This window comes from Lepisosteus platostomus, chromosome 16 (genome assembly GCF_059453375.1).
Source record: "Lepisosteus platostomus isolate fLepPlt1 chromosome 16, fLepPlt1.hap1, whole genome shotgun sequence".
Taxonomy (NCBI): Eukaryota; Metazoa; Chordata; class Actinopteri; order Semionotiformes; family Lepisosteidae; genus Lepisosteus; species Lepisosteus platostomus.
The window spans coordinates 12,131,155-12,151,986 of NC_142626.1; the positions used below are offsets into that span (position 1 = coordinate 12,131,155).

The 20,832-nt window shown below is 41.6% G+C and overlaps 1 protein-coding gene across 2 annotated transcripts in view; it reads right to left on the reverse strand.

The window, feature by feature from the left end:
• LOC148646883 (interferon-induced protein 44-like) overlaps positions 1 to 20,832 on the reverse strand; it is a 49,423-nt gene that overhangs the window by 14,225 nt on the left and 14,366 nt on the right. For both annotated transcript variants that reach the window (XM_088608984.1, XM_088608983.1), the window contains 4 exons: positions 20,305 to 20,344; positions 18,814 to 19,009; positions 16,230 to 16,382; positions 1,249 to 1,420 (listed from right to left, as the gene is read on the reverse strand). In XM_088608984.1, the coding sequence (XP_088465110.1) occupies positions 1,249 to 1,420; positions 16,230 to 16,382; positions 18,814 to 19,009; positions 20,305 to 20,344 (561 nt within the window). The remainder of the gene's footprint in view (positions 1 to 1,248; positions 1,421 to 16,229; positions 16,383 to 18,813; positions 19,010 to 20,304; positions 20,345 to 20,832) is intronic.

Sequence of the window (20,832 nt, forward strand, 5' to 3'; positions counted from 1 at the left end):
TCAATACTAAGCTGATTAAAATGTGCACAGTAAAGACATTAAATGATTAAATCTTTCCACAACTGACCAACGCACCATGAGTGCCCCTGTCGTTCATTTTGGCCAGCCAATCACGTACCGCGTTATGACGCGTTATGACGTAGTGAGTTGCCTGCGGTACGGGTTTGTACCACGCAATTTGAATGGCTGCATCTGTATGGCCTGTCTGACTTCACTGGAGAGACTTATGTTCTGTCTCTCAGAACAAGGAGAATATAAAGGAATACCACTTCTACCTAAGTGCGTTTATGTTGGTGGAAAAGTCTGCCAAATGTGTTTTCTGTGTGTTCTCATCAATTAGAAATATAAAGAATATACTAGCATATACAATACTAACATAATGCAGGCTGGCGGAGCGGCTGGTAACTGCGAAGAAAGTGTGTGTATGTTTGTGAGGCAGCTGGTATTGTTGATTTTGATGCTACTGAGAAGCAGAGCAGAGAGGTGGTTTTGTTTGCAGGTTCTGCACCCAGTATGCTATGAGCATTATTGTGTCTCTGAAGAGATACAGCTGAAAGTCAACACTGTCCACTGGGGCTCTGAGGGAGTGCCTGGTGATAGAAGACCCATAGGCAGCAGAGACTGCTGGCTGTACGTGCCATCAATGATTCCAATCTGAACAGCAGAGCAGCTATAGGCTGCAGAAACCTTATAGTGGGTTTGTGTGCTGAGGAGAAAACAGAGGGTGGATTAATGGCTGAGGGATACTGGTCAGACATTCAGATGATCAGGAGGTGTGGTGAGCAGGCTGTGTTTTTAAATGGCGCACAGAAGACACAGAAGACAGTAAGGCACTGGCGGGGTTCAGCTTCAGCTTCAGCTTCAGTCACCACCGATATGTGGGTACAGTAAGTTAGTCCCACTGCCTGGAGTGAAGACAGGGGAGGTGTGAATGCTGCACATGAACCAGAGTGAAATCCAGAGAGCAAGGAGTGTGGCCTGAAGAACCCTGGCTGTGTTTCAGAAGAATGATGTTAGGTGTGTCTGCACTGCAGGGAGAGAGAAGTACCCCAGCAAGGGGGAGTACACTGAGAGGACTGTTAGGGTGCAGAGTCAATGAAAGAAAAAAGAAACAGGGAATAGTAGTGAGTAGAGAAAACATATACAGATGCGTCCACAAAGAGCTCAACCAGTGGTATCATTTTAAACATGATACATATTATTTTTAAATATTACATTTCATAGCATCTTACATGATAATTTTCTTACCAATGTTAGAGACCACTGATCTGATTTCTGTAATGAGCCGCAGAACATGATCATCCATAATGCTCAGCTGATCTGCTGCCACAAAGTAGACAAGACAGTGGGCCACATCATTCACAGTGGGATTCTTGTTGACATATGAAGAGTCATCACTGATAGATTTGATTGGATTGAACTGGTAGAGAGAAAGAGAATGGAAATGCAGTGAGTAATGTACAAGCGTTTAATAGCACTCTTTTAATTACTCTTAATACCTTATTTTTCTTTTAATTCTCTTGAGACCTGAGCTCCACTTTCTTCATAAACATTTTAAGCATCAAAGTCGTTCACCCAGTCACTTACTGTGGTTATTTGGGAAAACTTTTGATGTGCTCATTCTGACTATATAAAGTTTAAATGGTACATGTATGTTTTAAAATGTTTTAACCTTTTCTATGAATATTTGCTTTCGTTATCGCAGTGAAAACCATATACTTTTTAGAATCTGCTCAATAGGGAATATAATATGGAATCAAGTATCTAAAGAAATTAATAACAATATCCAAGTATCTAAATGGAGTTTATAATATAGGGATGGATGACAACAACCACGCTCAATTGTACCCAGCTGTCAGTAATTAGCAATCACTCCCATCATCCTTCCTCCACCAAATGCTATAAATACCAACGCAACCACAGGTTACACTGTGTGGGGGTTCTGGCCTCCTTGTCCTATGGCCAGGAGGCCGGCCCTCAGCCATGCAGGTTAAGCCAAATATCCGCTCATCACGCTTTGATCATGGGGTGTCATGATCGCAACCCCTCCTCTTAAGGGGGCTCCAGCCCTTCCTTGTTAGTTTCATCTCCCGCACCTGTTCCCTGTTCCAGCCCCTTTCTAGTTCCCCCTTAAGAGCCAGATGCTGATGCTAATCCAGGCTCTGCATTGGTTCGCACATCATGCGAGCTCAGGACCTGGATGCGCTTGGCTCCTTTATGGTTTTAGTCTCTGTTCCTGTTCCCGTTCCCCTGTCGGTCCAGAATTGGTTCTGGTTTTAATCATCTGCCTCTGATAGATCGCCTGGCCTTGGACTTTTGAGCCGTTTTGGATTTCCCGTTTGACTCATCCCTGGATCGTTTGCCTCGGCCACACCTCCCCTGACCACCAGCACTCCATGGACACGCCCCCCCTGTTTTTATCCCTGTATCCTGCATGCCTTTTTTCCTCATGTATTCTCACTCTACTCTGGATCGTGTCGTCTGCATAGGGTCTGGAAAGAACTATTCCTGACACGTTGTCATTCCTAGTGAAATATATTTCAATAGCTCAAAGTATTATCGTATTCCACTTTCTTTGTAAACATCTCCATCAAATTTATTTGACTAATTTGCTCGTGATTATGTTGGAAACATTTTAACCTGTCTGTTTCAGCTTTGCCTATAACTGACAGTTTGATATAGTAGATTTGGCACTTGCCTATCATCTGGGTGGTCAGTGTTTGAATCCCAGTCAAAGCATGTCTTTTTGTTACAACAAAAAAGACTAAAAAAATAAAGTAGCGAATATTATGTACATTATATTGACATTATATATGTATAACAACATGTTCAATAAATAAATTGAAATATGAATGACCAAATGTGAATTTCAACCAGTTTAATTCAATTCAAGACAAGCCTTTACAACAAGTCTTAAAACAAAGGAGAATATATTACAATTATAATTGAGAATAATAAAGCGATATTAAAATACCACTGAAACTGAACTATAATATATTTGATCACTATTAACAATATTAAATGATTAATAACAATTTTGTGTTTGTATTTTGTTCAGGGTCATTTGTCGCTGTTTTCACAACCTTTGCTTTCTTATTAAATCTCGTATTTTTGAGACAGGATGGTTCAGATGTCAATAACTCCGCCAACAAATGACACAGAGCCTTCAAACCATAGGCATTTTAAAGATCATGATTTGTGAAAATGTTCAAAGCTTTTCTTGAAACGATATCTAGTATCTGATTGCATTTTTAGAAAATTTAATTTGAGTAAAGTGAATCCCAGGTGTAAATTATTTAGTATTATGCTATATTTTTTATACATCAGTCAAAGCGTTCTGAAGTCTCTCAAAAACATAAAAATGCAACATAAAATACAGTGTTCATATCTAAGTTAGACATTGCATGACTTTAAAATCCATGAAAAAAAACGTGTTTAGTTATTTATGGGTTTAGATATTAACACTACTTATGCACAAAAAAGGGTGATTTTTCATTCTCCTGGTCATCTTAGAATCTTTGTGTAAGCTGTAAGTTTTTTTTTTTTACTTTTTAATTAATTTTAAGCACTTTGATTTTGTAAACAAAACACGTATATAGTACAGATAAAATCGCAATCAATTCCTTCTTGTGGTGTGAAGCAATCAGCAGGTTGCTGAAGAAACAGCACACCACCCGCTGAGCTCAGCAATACATAAAGACTGTTCTGCAGCTTTGTACTGAGCGTGTCTGTCTTTAAAATGTAATAATGGAATGAAAGTCATTTCTTTTAACATGAAGTCTTTTAATTATACTTAACATACCTTTCTCACCAGTTAGCTTTATATTTGAAATCAAAGCTTATTGTACTTCCTAATGACATTACACATGGAAAGACTATACATTTTAATTGTTTTTAATTTTTTTACAAATAAGGTAAGGATAAGGTCAGGTAAGGTAGGCTTAGTAGTGATTAATATAGGCGGCCTCTGAGACTTGCTTTTAGGCATGGTTGTGGCCCAGTTGATAAAAAAGTTGAGAACCACTGCTTTAGATCCACGGATATACTAAAACAGTAGCTCACACGGCAGTGTAATCTGTAATGTATAAATTTACTTGTATGTACAGTATGATTCCATATGGTTTCAAAGCTGTATGGGTTCCAAGTATATGTGAACTATTTTTTTTATTCCATTTATTAATCCAATCTCTTGATACACATCCGGCTATGTAAAAATATAGCCAAAAGGATTGCTCTAAATGTTAAATTCCAAGCTAAAAAGACAAGACTCACCATGTCTTCTCTGTAACTTTTCAGTTAACAGCTCATCCATGGTCATTCATAATTAACATTATTAATAATCCATTCCGTATTGGACTTAAATTGGAACATTTTATAAAACAAATATAAAAAGAGGCGATACAAGATGTTCTCCTCTATATCTCTTTAGTTTACATAATAATTCCCACAGAGCACATAGTAAACAACAATGAATTAAATGTAACACATCTGTCTTCACTGTTGTGGTGTGGTTTCAACATATTGATAAGCTGCTCTCCAGTTACTGGCAATTGTAATAATAACACTTTGTATAACTTAAAGAATTCAGTGAAGAAATCTTTAATCATGAAACAAGCTATAATAGTGGACAATTTTAATGTATTTAGAAAGTAATACTCTAATCGGACTTTGAACCTCCTGGGTACAGCGCACTATATGCCAGTCCATTGCCTATTACCATAAGGACAATAAAAGTAAAAAAAAATGTCAAAATGTTTCCAAAACATCCACTTCTGATATTTTAGCTGCTTAGTTACACAATTCCATATTAATATTACTATCAAATGGTATTTGAAGCAGGACATTTTTTTATTTTTTTACAATAACAGCAAGTGGTGTTCTAACTAAATATACTTAGAGATGGAGAAAACATTATAATGTTTTATGAAGTACAGTATATAAACTTTATAATGTTAGAACAAGCACGTTAAAACTACAATCCACTGTAAGGTTGTGTACTTTTGTGTGCACTCAATTCCCCTTCGGGATCAGTAAAGTCTTACCTATCTTTTGTCCAACTGAGCAATCTTGCTCGTATAAAGTATACCTACTTTTTAACCAGTTTAATGTTTAACATGCTGTAATACACGATTTAAAATTAAATTATTTAATTGGAAAACGATTGTCCCTCAGTATTAGCCTGGATTCGAAACCAGGCATTTTCTGGCAACAGCCCAAATGCTGTACCTGAGACATTCAGCTTTCCTAGCGCCACAAGGCATTTCCAGTTACCATTGTTGTGTCTAACAAAGGAGATACGATCCGGGTGTGTATGAAGCAGGAATGATCTTTATTACGTGTGCACAAGGGAGCCAAAGCTGATGAAGCACTGACTCAACTTATTGATACAAAAGGACCCTTTTTATACAAAATCACAAACAGAAAACCCACCCAGAACAGTTTCAGTACAATTCCATGCCATATATGGTGTAAAGCCAGGGCTGCTAGTCTTGGTACATGATAAACTGTAAAAACTGTAAGGATCCTTTTAATTATTGTTTAAGCAGACATTATGTACTTATAGATTTTGTTAATCATGGCTTAAGCAGATATCAGGCACTCTCAGTTCTGGTCAGGCTGCCCTTCACGTTCCAGGTGCGCAGCCATCTCGAACTAATTTTTCATTTTTGTAGCAGGATAGTGAAATGATGTAAGTAAATTATTTACACAGTAAAAGCAAACTAGTGAAATAAGAGAAATAAATGTTTGATCCTTCACTATTAACCTAATTAAAAAAAAACATCCGGTACCTTGCAGTATGTTGCGGAACGGGCACTGCATTTTGAATGGCTGAATCTGTACATCTTCAGTCTTGGAAGAAGCACCTAATTAAATCACAAGGTTGTAATGGAGTCTGCTGTGTAGCGGCGAGGCTTTTAATAAGAAAGAATTAAGTGTTGCGGTGCTTTCCCAAATGAGGCCCCATCTCTCTGTTCATCTCTGTGGTGCAGCCACAGAGAAACTATTCATGCAGGCTGATTTAAAGATGTTTTCTTTTGATAAGGGACAGCTCCCAAATGAAGATGCACTTAGCTAAGCCTGGATATCATGATCAATGGTCATCCATTGGCGCCTATCTGTCTAGGGAGTGCCAGATGGACATCTGGACTGCATTCCTAAGTGTCAGGAGTAAGTGATTCATATCTCACCTTGATCAACCAATCAGGGACTGGTAGGGCCGAGTAACCCACGTGGGGCTCTGATGCCCAGGAAACTTTCAGCCAATGAACGAGCTGAAGTTCCACCAGGTAAAAACAGGCAACACAGGGAGCCTGTAGTGGACTTTTCTGAAAGGGAGAATCTCAAAGGAGAATTCCAGGGCAGGACGGCCCAGGAGCAGAAGGCTCCTAAGGGCAGGACATTCTCGCAGAGCGCCTCCTGACCATCCTGAGACTCAGCCCGGACAACCACGGAACGGCCAGTGTGTCCGTGTGCCAGAACTTTCCTTTGTTCTAAGAGTCAAGAGCAGAGGTTGCCAGAGAGTAACCAGAGGATCCACCCGAGGTTAGCACTAGCAGCAAGCCTCATGAACAGGTCGGAACTGTGGACAGCTGAATAAGTATTCAGAACTAGCGCTTCATCAGGAACAAACCGGTCCTCTTCCTGACCTGCTGGGACCCACAATCATCTTTTCTCCTGTGCACAAACTTTGCTAGTTAAAGCCAACACTAACTAGCCGGTCAGTGAGCATCAGCAGCGCACCGTCGCAAGCCGCACAGCACAGCCTGGCACGGAGCCAGAGAGCCCGCAGGAGATCTGAATCCCCAGAGGTTGGATGAGTATTCAACTTCAATGCATTACAGCTCGAGAATTCAATTGTTATCCCAACCAGTTGATATCAATTTAATTCCTAAGAGTTATGTACTTGTTTTGAGTATCCAATGTAGAAGTTGTAACCAAGTTCATTTACGAAACGGTCTAAATGAATGATATACTGAACGTATGTCCTCTTGATATGTGTAACACTTTGTAACTGATTGAATATATATCTTTTGTATTCTGATAACCCTCTCGATAAGATCTGTTAGGTTTACATGCATATTCTATGTATTAATAAATGTATCCTCGTGTATTAGTACCTGTGTGTGTGCGTTGTTTGAGTTATATCGCATGGTTGGATTCTAAAGCCATCCAAAGAATCAATTTTGTGATTTACTGCTACAATTAATAATTGTCCCAGTAAATGCCCAAACCCTACAGAACTGGTGCCTTCAGAGAGCACACTACATTTTATTGGCGTCCCTGCGTGGGCTATGGTAAGACTGAAATGAATCAACCAAGCGGAATAATTCATATAAAACGCCGTGGGTTTCATACACGACAATACAGTGTGCTGAAAAAAGTTCCCCTTGCTCTTTAAGCAATGCTTGATTGTTTTGTGATCTTTTGTGATCTACCGGGTTTGCATACTTGATCTTGTGGTTTTCTGAGGTAAAACTGTGATTTCGTACTTAAAAGTAATACTCTTTAAGTTTAACAATGGTTGCTAAAAGGTCTGAATTCGAGTCGCTATTAAGCACTCTCTCTAGCAGCGACAAGTCTGACTACGATCTCCGTCATATTTCCGTCAGCGGAGAAGCGAGAATAAATCTCCATTCTCTGAGAGAGCTAGCGAAGGACATAGAGAGATTTGACCTTGCAGTGTCAGAGAATCATATCGAGAGTTATATACAGGACCTCAGGTATACCCTGCAGTACCTGCCAAATGCCACAGAACAGGAGAAAGTGTTTCTGGTCAGGAAAACTACCAGCAGACAAGTACATGAGTGGATGGCTAGACAGATGAAGAAAGTCTGTAATGATTTTGAGCAGCTTTGTCAAGCACTTATCCAAGAATACAGTGCGTTTATTGACCCGACTGCCGCGATAGCCGCCACCCTTAACATTAAGCACGAGAGAGCCGAGTCCCCTCGTAAATATTACGAGAGACTTAGACAAACTTATTTTGCAGGGCGAAATGATGAGGGTTGCGAAGAGAACACACATTTCAAGGGTTTATTCATTGTGAATCTTCACCCATCAGTCAGAAAGATGATCTTAATGCATACAGATGCACAGACCATGAAAATGACTGATATTAAGAGATTCGTGCAGAAAGCCTGGGAGTATGATGTCCAAAGTCGTCTGAGCAAAAAGCTGTTAAAGCGACTGTGTTCGCCGTCAGAGCCAGCAGGGTTAATTCCCCTCTGCTCGAAGGAGCACAAACTCCTGAGCTGGCTAAGCCCCGTTCCAAAGCACTCACACAGGACCGCACCCAGCGTCCTAAGTGCCATGAGAACACCAGGGGAGGGAAAGAGCTAGAAAAGGCTGAACAAAAGGATTCAGTAGCCGCCCACCTGGCCAGGCTTGAACAAGTTTTATTAGGACAGAGACGACCACTCCCCAAGGCTGCCGGAAGCGTGAATGAGCTGATACTCTCCACTGGAGGAGGCGGAGACCCGTCCCCTCTTCCTCCCTCAGTCTATCTGATTGAGCGGAAGGGTTCCTGCCTGGATGAGGTCAGCCACTCCCAAGCGAGTGCTGACTCCACCCCTGAAGTCACAGAGCAGGCAGTAAAACACAGAGGAAAAGCAAGAAGCTTTTACCTCAAGGCTGCCATGGGAGATGTCTTACCCAGTGAGACACTGATTGACACTGAGGTTGAAAGGTGTTTGATGTCACACGGCAAGCTCAAACAGGTAGAAAAAGAAAAGGGCATGCGACTCAGAGTGGAACCTTTGGTGGATCACCAGAAAGGCAAAGTGTGGAAACAGGTCAAGGCTCCTAAGCCTTCTGTACAGAAGGAAAGGGGGGCCAAGAGGCAGACTGTGCTCACACAGTGCCCACCGAACACAGAAGCCTATGTGAAGATTCCTTCTGTTCCCTCTGGACAAGAAATAAAAATATTTTCTTGTTCCCCGGATATACAGGGAAGTTGTGTCCCGGCTGAGGTCCCAACAGCCTCCCTGCCACAGGAGCGGTGCTCCGAGCAGCCGCCTGATCCACCAGCTAAAGCACACCCCTTTTACATCCCTAAAGAGGAGCAGATCTCCCCACCTGGCGATGAAAAGGAGCTTTCCCTGTGCACCCTGGCACCCAAGAGGGGTCAGGACCACCACCCTGCAGTGGTGGAAGGGATCCAGATGCAGGAGAGCAGGTTGGTGATGTAGCCCTCACCCTTAGCCCTGAGATGTCCTCTATTAGTGAGGATCTGCTTGAGCAGCTGTCACAGGGCCACCACCAGGTGCCCCTGGTGCAACATTCACAGGTTAAACAGGAGGTCCAGCTGGACGCTGAAACTACTGCGCTATGGACACACCTGATCCCAGATGCCGACTCCCTCTGCTGTGACCCAGGGAACCTGCAGTCAGGTAACATTATTTCTCACAACTACCAGGTAGTGAGTGAGACTGACCTGATTGTTCCTGCCTCAGTGGCAGGGTTGCCAACACACCCAGTCCCCCAGAAGGGACAGGGAATGAAAGCCGAGCCGGTTTTCTTACAGCCACCAGCTCAGTTTGTCAGTCTGAGTCTGACCAACAGTGGTTCACCCAGACTGGAACTGAATGGTCAAGCCACCCGCCTGCCAGTGCAGGACATCGCAAAACGGGGTGTCAGAATCCCTGCCTGCACTGACATTAGCCTGGTGGGTGATAGTGAGTTCAAAGACCGTGAACTAGCTATCCCAGTGCTGGGGCAGCTCCCTGAACCCCTAGAGAGGGAAGGGGGGAGAGAGCAGGTGTCCTACACCCATGCCCAGCAAACGATTGTAAACATGCCAATAGAGGGATTCCTCAATCAGGAAGTGTGCAGGGTGGACCTGAACAGTGAGAATGGGGTAACAATCCTAGATCACTCAGGTGCTCCAGATGACCACTCAGCCGAGGGTCAGGCATGCTCCACCGCTGCACCGCCCCCTGCAGGGTTCCTAGAGCACAGGCATGAACAAATCGAAAAAGCAGATGCCCTGGAAATGGCGGAGCAGCATCAGCAGCTGCTTCAGATCTCCCCAGATTTCCAGGATGTTGGTGCCCAAGATGCCACATGGCATACTGAGAAAGACACCATGTACACGCTGCGCCAGCTTAGAAAGGCGACAGTCACTCAGAAGGAGATGACTGGGATCAGCCACCTGAAAAAACTTTTGGGAGGACTGATTGCTGCCACCACTGTTGTGCATTTGCTTTTTCTGGTAGGTTTGTGTGCTACTGGCACTCTCACCCTGACTGCCCCAAGAAGGCAGGTGTCAGAGATGCCAGGGGGTAGTGACAGACTGTATCAACAGCAGCAAAGGCTGGAAAGCTTAGGGAAAACCCTACAGGCAACTTTCTATGCAACAGGGTTAAACCTTATCCCCCAACCAGTGGACATGATTGCCAGTGTTATACAGTGGGTTTATGCTTGTGTGCAACAGGTCAGAATGTTGACACAAGACCTGTTAAGGGAGCTTAGTGCCACTGTAGCCAGTCTAACCACGGCAAAATTCCCAACCCACTTGATTCCACTCTTCTCAGTAGAGGAGTATGTGACATTAACCCCATCACTCATAGCTCACCCAGAAGGCAATCCAAGATTGAATTCGGTTCCAAATCTTGAGATGGGTATGGCTACCAAAGCTATCCATTGGCTGTGTCTAAACGATTCACCAATGAAGGGTGTAAAGCTACTAACGAGCAGAGGGAGGTTAATGAACCCCATGAAAAGCAGGTGGGATGTAAATAGCTGGTCAACACACCATTTAACTGTCACCATGACTTGTGACAGGCATGATACAGCTACCTAATAAAACAGTTCCTGTAAGTTCCCAAGGAGGCCATAGTACAGCTTGGTGACTTACTGTACGGTCTGGAACCAGACAATATAAGACCAAACTTGAGGTCGTGGATGCCTTCAGGTGCCACACTATTGAACTGGATAGAAATCCAAGAAACAGTAAGCCCTGAAGAGGTACAGGTAGTTGAGTTTGCTTTAATGGAACAAACCTCCAAACCACCCTAGCAGATACCCCAACAGGTGTTGTGGTTTAACGGGGGGCTGGTAACAGGAACTGTTGTTATTGTAACACTACTGCCGGGTAGCTGGATCATGACAATGTACTCTGAATGCTGTACACTCACATCAAGATGTACTCTGGGTAGCATGAATGAGTCAAAGGTAGCAAGTCAAAAGAAAGGAAGTTCCTTCTTCCCAAATATCTGCCTACAGAGGTATCAGATATTGACAGTGAACTTCCTGATGTGTAATTCCTAGACAGAGATGATGTCTCCTACCTTGTTTATACATACAGTACTCCAGATGTTGTTTATAATGTTTGTATCCAATGCTGGTTCCGGTATGAATTCTTGAGGAGTAATGTGGACATTTAAGGTTAATGTTCTAATGACAAGGGACATCACTTAACTCTGTTTTGTTTTGAAGGCCACAACGCCTTAGGACCTCGTGACCTTCAAAAAGGGGGGATATGTAGCGGTGAGGCTTATTCCTAAGAAAGAATTAAGTGTTGCGGTGCTTTCCCAAATGAGGCCCCATCTCTCTGTTCATCTCTGTGGTGCAGCCACAGAGAAACTATTCATACAGGCTGATTTAAAGATGTTTTCTTTTGATAAGGGACAGCTCCCAAATGGGGATTCACTTAGCTAAGCCTGGCTATCATGATCAATGGTCATCCATTGGCGCCTATCTGTCTAGGGAGTGCCAGATGGACATCTGGACTGCATTCCTAAGTGTCAGGAGTAAGTGACTCATATCTCACCTTGATCAACCAATCAGGGACTGGTAGGGCCAAGTAACCCATGTGGGCTCTGATGCCCAAGAAACTTTCAGCCAATGAACGAGCTGAAGTTCCTCCAGGTAAAAACAGGCAACACAGAGAGCCTGTAGTGGACTTTTCTGAAAGGGAGAATCTCAAAGGAGAATTCCAGAGCAGGACGGCCCAGGAGCAGAAGGCTCCTAAGGGCAGGACATTCTCGCAGAGCGCCTCCTGACTATCCTGAGACTCAGCCCGGACAACTACGGAACGGCCAGTGTGTCTGAGTGCCAGAACTTTCCTTTGTTCTAAGAGTCGAGAGCGGAGGTTGCCAGAGAGTAACCAGAGGATCCACCCGAGGTTAACACCAGCAGCAAGCCTCATGAACAGGTCGGAACTGTGGACAGCTGAATCAGTATTCAGAACTAGCGCTTCATCAGGAACGAACCGGTCCTCTTCCTGACCTGCTGGGACCCACAGTCATCTTTTCTCCTGTGCACAAACTTTGCTAGTTAAAGCCAACACTAACTAGCCGGTCAGTGAGCATCAGCAGCGCACCGTCGCAAGCCGCACAGCACAGCCTGGCACGGAGCCAGAGAGCCCGCAGGAGATCTGAATCCCCAGAGATTGGATGAGTATTCAACTTCAATGCATTACAGCTCAAGAATTCAATTGTTATCCCAACCAGTTGATATCAATTTAATTCCTAAGAGTTATGTACTTGTTTTGAGTATCCAATGTAGAAGTTGTAACCAAGTTCATTTACGAAACGGTCTAAATGAATGATATACTTAACGTTTGTCTTCTTGATATGTGTAACACTTTGTAACTGATTGAATATATATCTTTTGTATTCTTATAACCCTCTCGATAAGATCTGTTAGGTTTACATGCATATTCTATGTATTAATAAATGTATCCTCGTGTATTAGTACCTGTGTGTGTGCGTTGTTTGAGATATATCGCATGGTTGGATTCTAAAGCCATCAAAAGAATCAATTTTGTGATTTACTGCTACAATTAATAATTGTCCCAGTAAATGCCCAAACCCTACAGAACTGGTGCCTTCAGAGAGCACACTACAGCTGCATTGGATTGCATCTGGATCCAGCTACTTCTCCTATATCATTGAGAGCAACCTAACAGTCCTAGACACCTGTTCACCACCCTCACCAGACTGTTCAAGCCAAACCTACCTACTACATTACCTGCTTCATCCCAGCTTTGTAACACTGTCTTAGAGGTTTTTGGTTGTCCACCAGAGTTATACTGTTCCACCTCATTCCTGGATGATTGTTGTTGCTGTTCTCCCCTTTCTAGTTTTCACCCTATATCTAAATTCTTTTTCTGGCTAAAACTTTAGAATGTGCTGTTAGAATTTAGTTATGCAACTATCTCATTGCAAATAAGCTTTTCAAAACCTTCCAGTTTGGTTTCAGACAATAACAGCACAGGAACTACCCCTGTAAATCCTTGTTCCTGATTGGCTCTGTACTGCTCCCCCTACGATTCTGCATTTTCCCAATTGTTCAGTTATTAACATCACAGGATTGGAATTATCATTTCTATGATAATTTCCTATCATTACTAAAGTCTAGTGGCAATGGGGGTCCTGGTTACAGGGGCAGGGCTGGATGACCTGGAAGCCCCTAGTCTGGGCCCTGCATGGTAGTGTCACAGGGCTATTTGTCATCCGTAGCTGGGATCTCAATGCAGAGAACCAGGTGTTTCTGAACACCCCTTTTTTAGGGACCACACCACCCTAGAAAAGGTGGCCCACACATTGTCCACTCACACTTTCTAAGGTAGGCTGCTTCACCTATTGGGGCATTGAGCCTGGTGATTGAAAATGTCACAGCAGTAATGTGTTACTATGACTAGCAATATGGAATAGTCATAAGGACTAGCAATAGTCATAAGGACTCTTCTGGATAGCAACTATGGTATGGATAGACCCATACACAGGACTGCACTCATTGCAGCAGAGTTGAAACATTGTAATAATGATATTACTGGTCAAAGTGAGACCAGACTTCTGGGTCTATAAGGTAGAATGGAGAAGGCTATGTATGGTGTTGACCGCAATTAAAAAAATGCTTCTCCCCACGGAAACACCTACTGGCTTAAGCAAAAGGCTTACTGTATGTCACTTTGCATCCCTGTCATTTGTAAGTAGCATGCCACTTGTAACGGAAGCGTTTTTCCGGACCCTATGCAGATAACACGACCCAGGGAAAAGTGAAGAAAACACGGGGAAAAGGTCATACAGGATACGGGGATGAAAACAGGGAATGTCCATGGAGTGCTGGTGATCGGGGGAGGTGAGACCGAGGCAAACAATCCGGGGATGAGTCAAAAGAGGAATCCAAAGACAGGGCAAAAGTCTAAAGCCAGGCGATCCATCCGGGACTGACAATTAAAAAACTAGAGCCAGATTGGGACTGGCAGGGGAAACGGGAATGGGAACAGGAACAGAAACTAAAAGCATAACGGAGCCAGGCGCATCCAGGTCCTGGGCCTCGCATGATACGGAAAGCAATACAGAGCCCAGATTAACGTCAGCGTCTGGCTTTTAAGGTGGGCTGGAAGGAGGCTGGAACAGGGGGCAGGTGCACAAAATCAAGTCCGAAGTGAAAGAGCTGGAGCGCCCTTAAGGGGGAGGGACTACAATCGTGACACCACTCTCCTTAGTGCTTATGCACAAACTCTGAAAACAAATAATGAAGAATGTTGGATGAAGCTCCAAGTCCCCAGAACAACAAAATCCTTCTACTTCAATGCAAGAGTAGAGAACAATAGTGACAATTGGAATGGGTTGCTTTGGAAACCCAGCATTGGATATGGAAGAGAAAAATGGATTGAAGTCTCTGTGCTGAGCATAGTCTCACTATCACAAACACCATCTTTCAAATGAAATATAAATACAAATGGAGGCACCCAACGTCAAAGCACTTGTATTTTATAGATTACATCATTGTTAAGCGCTCCGATATTAAATATGATATTGTCACATGAGTCATGAGAGAAGCAGAGTGCTGGATGGACCATAGGATGATCATAGTTAACGAATGAAGGATGGGTCAAATAAAGAGCTCTTCCAAGAAAAAAAAAACAACTGCAGTGATTGTGTTTTTGTGGCACACAAGAAGTGGAGGTACTGTATGAACCAACATGCAGCATTCTAGAAAACCTTGAGGCTTAACAGAAGAAGGTGCAATTGAGGAATGGACTTCTTTATATCGCTCCATGAGAAAGCACCCTAATCCATCAGCTATAGTTGAAAGAAACATCAAAACTTGTTTGATGATAACTCAAAAGACATCTCAAATCAGCTAGGTGCCATGCACAAGAACTACAACCCCACTTCTAAGGTTTTTAGAAAACAGTAAGAAGAATGGAGAAAAAAAATATTTACAGAATGTTCTGCAACAGTTTTGAAATGAGTATTGGATATCCAAGGCACATGAAATACAGAACCACAAGGACAAATATGGCATGCTAACGTCTATGACACATTGAAGACCATCCAATGCCATCAGTACATCAGTAGAGCAAACATTTCCAAGCACTCTTAAACAATCCAAACCTTGTTAAGTTCTCAGTTTTGGGAAATCTTCCAGTCCTGCCCACAATCAAAGGTCTTGACCTCCCACCCACCTTCTCTGAGGTCTACTCTGCTATCATGTCTCACAGAAATTACAAAACTCCTGGGCCTGACTTCATCTCAGCTGAAATTTTGAAACAGGGAGGTTACATTTGCATGTGAACCATTCATCGCTTCATTGTGGAGATAAGGACGCATTCCACATCAATGGAGAGATGAAAACATTATCATCATTTATAAGATGACAGATCCACCTGTGACAAGAGCAGGACAATATCTCTCCTCTCAGCTGCTGGCAAAGGTCTTGCGATGGTCATGCTTCACAGACGTATTGCCACAATCACTGAAGAGCTTCCTGAAGACAGTGTGCTTGTACCAGTCCTATTTAACATCTTCCACCTGTGAGTTACACACTCCTGCGCACGCATATTTTTGTAGAAAGTGAGGTATTTTTTTAACTTTTGGTTGGACCGGAACCTCTTTAATATGAGGAGATTCCAAAATGCCACTAAGCTAAAATCAGAATATTTACTTGAGCTCCAGTATGTTAATGATTGTGCTGTTGTAGCACACACCCCAAAAGCACTGCAAGCTACACTTACAGCAGTTGTACAAGCATACAGTAGAATCACACTGTTCATCAATATTACAGAGACAGAGGTTGTGTGGTCATTCAGAACTCCACCTGAATTACCTGTTTCTTACCATTCTTGACTCAATACTTGCTGATGTGCCTCACCTCAGATTCCTCTCCAAGCCCTCTCTCTAAAGAGGCTCTAAAGAGGCTAGTGTTTAAACAGTTGTTTTTCCTAAAGCAGTTATGTGTTGGTGGAATTGTGATGCATTGTGAGTACAACTTACCGTGTATCCATCTTTTATATGGCCTTTCACCAAACTGACGAAGACATCAGGACTTTTCACAATATTATCTATTCCCATGACATCATAGAGAACAAAAGGGAGAACTCCATCTCCTTCTCCATTTGCACAGTCCTCTACTCTGTATGGTTTAAACTAAACAGAAAAGTCAGAAAAGCAAAATTATAAATTCTGAGAGAATTATCCCCATTGTGCAGATGAAATTTAATTACCACTTTTAGGCATCAGTGTGTTGCACTTTAAAGGTCCGTATAGATATTTTAATACAATTGTACTAAAAGACTAGATCATCTCACTTCAGGTCTTCATGGATAGTTGCCTTTGTTTTGGCACAAATTTAGTCATTATGGAGACTTATTGGAAACATTAAACAGATTTCTACATTTGCTCTTTTCATATTCTCTCTTCAGGAACTGATTAAAAAAATGACTTATCATAAACAGGTAAGCTTTGACTACTGCACAAATTAGCACCTGCACTTTAAGGTACTGGACTGTCTGCACTACTGTATGTCCTGTCTTGGCTGTATTAAAACATCTAATGTCTAAATTTATTGTAATGTCCATTGTCTGTTTGTCATTTGTGCATATTTTTACTTTTTTTTCACTGTTACTGGCTACAGCTGAATGAGTAAGCATTTCAATACACTTACTGTATATGGCAAATAAAAAATCTTGAAATCTTGAAAGTCTATTTAGTTGTGGTGTTGTCAAAATGCATAATGCTTCAAAGAGGTTTGCATCCTACTACTGATCAAGTCCAACAATGTTTCACTTTGGAAATCTGATGATCAGGATAAAAGGTGGTAAAATTTCTGCTTATCACAAGTTGGGAGATGTATGGACCAGATGTCTGGGACTGTATTGACTTTAAGTTGCGTTGAATGCACACTGTCAGCCTAAGTATTGATGCATTTCATTCCTTGTTCTCTGAGCTTCCTCATTAATTATTATCCTTCATTAATGGTGTGGCTGCAAGACAGGTTTGATTGTGCCTGTGAATGGGAGGGGGGCTCAAGAACAGGGCATGAATACACAGTGCACCTGTATACAGCTGGTTCCTCAATGAGCCCTGAGCAGTGAGTTGTGAGCTCTGCCCACACCCAGAACATCAAAGGAAGACTTCCACATCCCCTGAGAATAAAACTTGAGCCCTTGTTAAGGGGGCACTAAAAACCCAAAGTCAAGAGAACAGGGTAGAATTTTGAAAAGTCAGACAGAAGTTAGAAAACACAGAGATTGTAGCTATTGGACCCAAGAGAGGACTTGGATATCAGGTACTGAAAGCAGCGGAGAAAAGCTTCTCCATCTTACTGTAAAACATGTTTGGAGTTGGAGACAAACTGGGAAGTGAAAGGAGCATAGATACATGTTGTTTAGGATGCCTGGGACAGAGGAGGGTGCCTGAAACTACACCTTTTCTTTGCTGTGGTGTAAGGAGGCACACCACGCCACCAGCCAGAGCTGGTTATGGAAAATAAAAATACTGGACTGTTCTTTTGGAACATTTGGTTCTGGTAACTGGGGTCAATGGGGTTCTTGTACTTAATATTAGTTGTATCATCTGTTCTGTGTGTTGAGTGGGCAATCACAGAATTTTTTTTAGCTTTAGCAAGCAGCCATATCACCCTGCAACTCACAACTGGCAACCCACTGAAGCTCAGCAGGTGTGAGCCTGGTCAGTACCTGGAGGGGAGATCTCCTGGGAAAAACTAAGGTTACTGCTGGAAGAGGTGTTAGTGGGGCCAGCAGGGAGTGCTCACCCTGTGGTCCATGTGGGTCCTAATGCCCTAGTATAGTGATGGGGACACTATACTGTAAACAGGTGCCATCCTTCGGATGAGACGTAAAACCGAGGTCCTGACTCTCTGTGGTCATTAAAAATCCCAGGGCGTTTCTCGAAAAAGAGTAGGGGTGTAACCCCGGTGTCCTGGCCAAATTTCCCATTGGCCCTTACTGATCATGGCCTCCTAATAATCCCCATCTATGAATTGGCTTCATCACTCTGCTCTCCTCCCCACTGATAGCTGATGTGTGGTGAGCATTCTGGCGCACTATGGCTGCTGTCGCATCATCCAGGTGGATTCTGCACATTGGTGGTGGTGGAGGGGAGTCCCCATTACCTGTAAAGCGCTTTGAGTGGAGTGTCCAGAAAAGCGCTATATAAGTGTAAGCAATAATTTATTATTATTATATAAATACTTTTATGTGAAGGGAAGACTGAAATACTGTAAATAACTGGGATATTCTGCACATTAGGATAACTGTGAGTTAACTGTGAGTGCACTGAAAAAAAGAAAAAAAAGATCCTGTTGCAAGAAAAAAAGGGTCCTAGCATCCTCATAATTGCTATATCGACACAACAAAAGCAGTTCCTGCATTTAGGCGTCACAATCCATGACATTAACAGTCAGGAATAATCCATACATTAATAGTGCCAAGTCACTGTAGAGTTTGCTATATACTATCATAACTAAATTACCCGTATGTTTATCAGCATTGCAAATAATTTATAAAGAATTTGAATATATTATTCCATTCAACAGACCCTCTAGATGGCTACTAACCTTCGTGGTAAAACTGTATTTATCTTCACCAACCAAAGCTCGGCTTGTCAAATGACCTTGAAACACAGAATCAATTGTATTGATGTAACTGGACTTTCCAGCCTTGATCTGTCCAGCCATCATGATTCTTAATTCTTTTGCTTCTTTGTATTTTGGTGTTAAAGTCCTTATTTCTTTCATCAGTCTTGCTTTCTCCCTGCAAATAAGAAAGAAGAGATCCCACAATAAAGAAAAAATAATACATCCTAGAAGGGTGTATAACTGGGCTTCTACACTGTTCTGTGGGTAGATACTTATTGTCAAAAACAGCTTGACGAAGTGGCTAACAAAATAATAGTAAATATTGAAATTTTGTATTTACAATTTCCTGTGATATTACGATTGTAAGTAGAGGTCACTCTACTTAAACAATCATTTTCAGACCAAGAATTATATTTTTTCTACCACTCTTCCTGTTCACATTTTTTTTTCCTTTTGCTACTCAACTAAGAACATCTCTGTTAATATATACAGATCCAGCCATTCAGAATGCACGCAGGATAATGCAGTAATTTGCAGTGAACACACCTCAGTGCAACATAGCACACCACACTTTTTAATATTGTGTTGAAGGATAGCACTGTTTTGTAAAACTGCCAGGTGGTGCAGTGAATGCTTAACATGGTGTCTGGAAGCCTGGTTTTGAATTCCACTCAATACTGAGCCCCTTGAGACAAACATTTCCAATGACAGAATTTAAGTTGTATAGAGTTTAGACTTTTATTAATTTTCTATTATATATAACAGAATGTTAAACATTAAATTAATTTTTAAAAAAGAAACAAGTTCTATTTTACAAAACAAAATTACCATGTTGGGTACAGTAAAGAAATAGTTTATTTTTATATCTTGTTGTGAGTGCAACATGCTTTTTTTATGTTTAGATCCAAATGTTTTACATTACTTTTATATTATTTTTACATTTTTATTGTTTTACATCCACATAGATTTGGAGAGCTACATTACTCTGCCAGATATATATAAGGAACAATTTAATATTATAGCATAATGTAAACACATTGAACCTTTTTTAATACACATTGAAATTATGTATATTTCTTTATAATGCTTAATTCAGGAACAAATAATTAGGAAGCAATTTTATTTGAGATTTTTATTATGAAAAATATATTTATATGCGTGGCTTCTTACTCCAATTACTGACAACCATGACTAATTACCAGGCATTATGGATTCTGGGTTTTACACTATGGGTGTCAGGAGGTATGAGACGGGTTAAGGAATAATGTAGTTTTTCTTTCCAATTTCTTCCTCTTAACAATTTTATACTCATTATTGTTCTTAACTGAACACCTTCTATCAGTTCTTCAGGGACATACAAACACAGCAGCTCTCCAGGACTGTATTGAACAGCTTTCATCTCATTCTTACAGCTCCACATTGGGAGGTACAGTGTGATGTGGGTTTCATACTGTGTTTTTAAATACTTACTCTTTGCCCCAGACTATTTCCCTCCATGGGTTAACAAGTTCTAAAAAACAGAAATGACATCATGACAACCTTTATGTAACTTAAAATCATCAAAGTTTCTTCAATCCTTTTTCCTTACCTGGTTCTGGTTAACTACAAATTGACAGTAAAGTATCAGATTGTCTGAGACTGTTGCAATAACATGAATTTAGAGTTTGCACTGTATATTTTGACACCATAATAGAGTGATATGAAGAGGCTTGTAAATGCTTCTGTACATCTATCAGTCTGTATTTATGTGCTATATAAATGCAGTTGAACATGAACCCCTTAAGCACTGGTCCCACTGCAGTTCCTCTCCCCACTTTAATCTCCATGTCTTTTAGCAGTCCAGATTATTGAAAGTCAGGTTTATCTTGTAGCCTTTGACAACACCATATACAATCTCAGATAAATGTAACAATGATTTAGCTACATATGATAATGATATAAATGAAAACATTCAGATGTATAATTCTTCCTCTACTCTTTTATATGGAGTGTGAGACA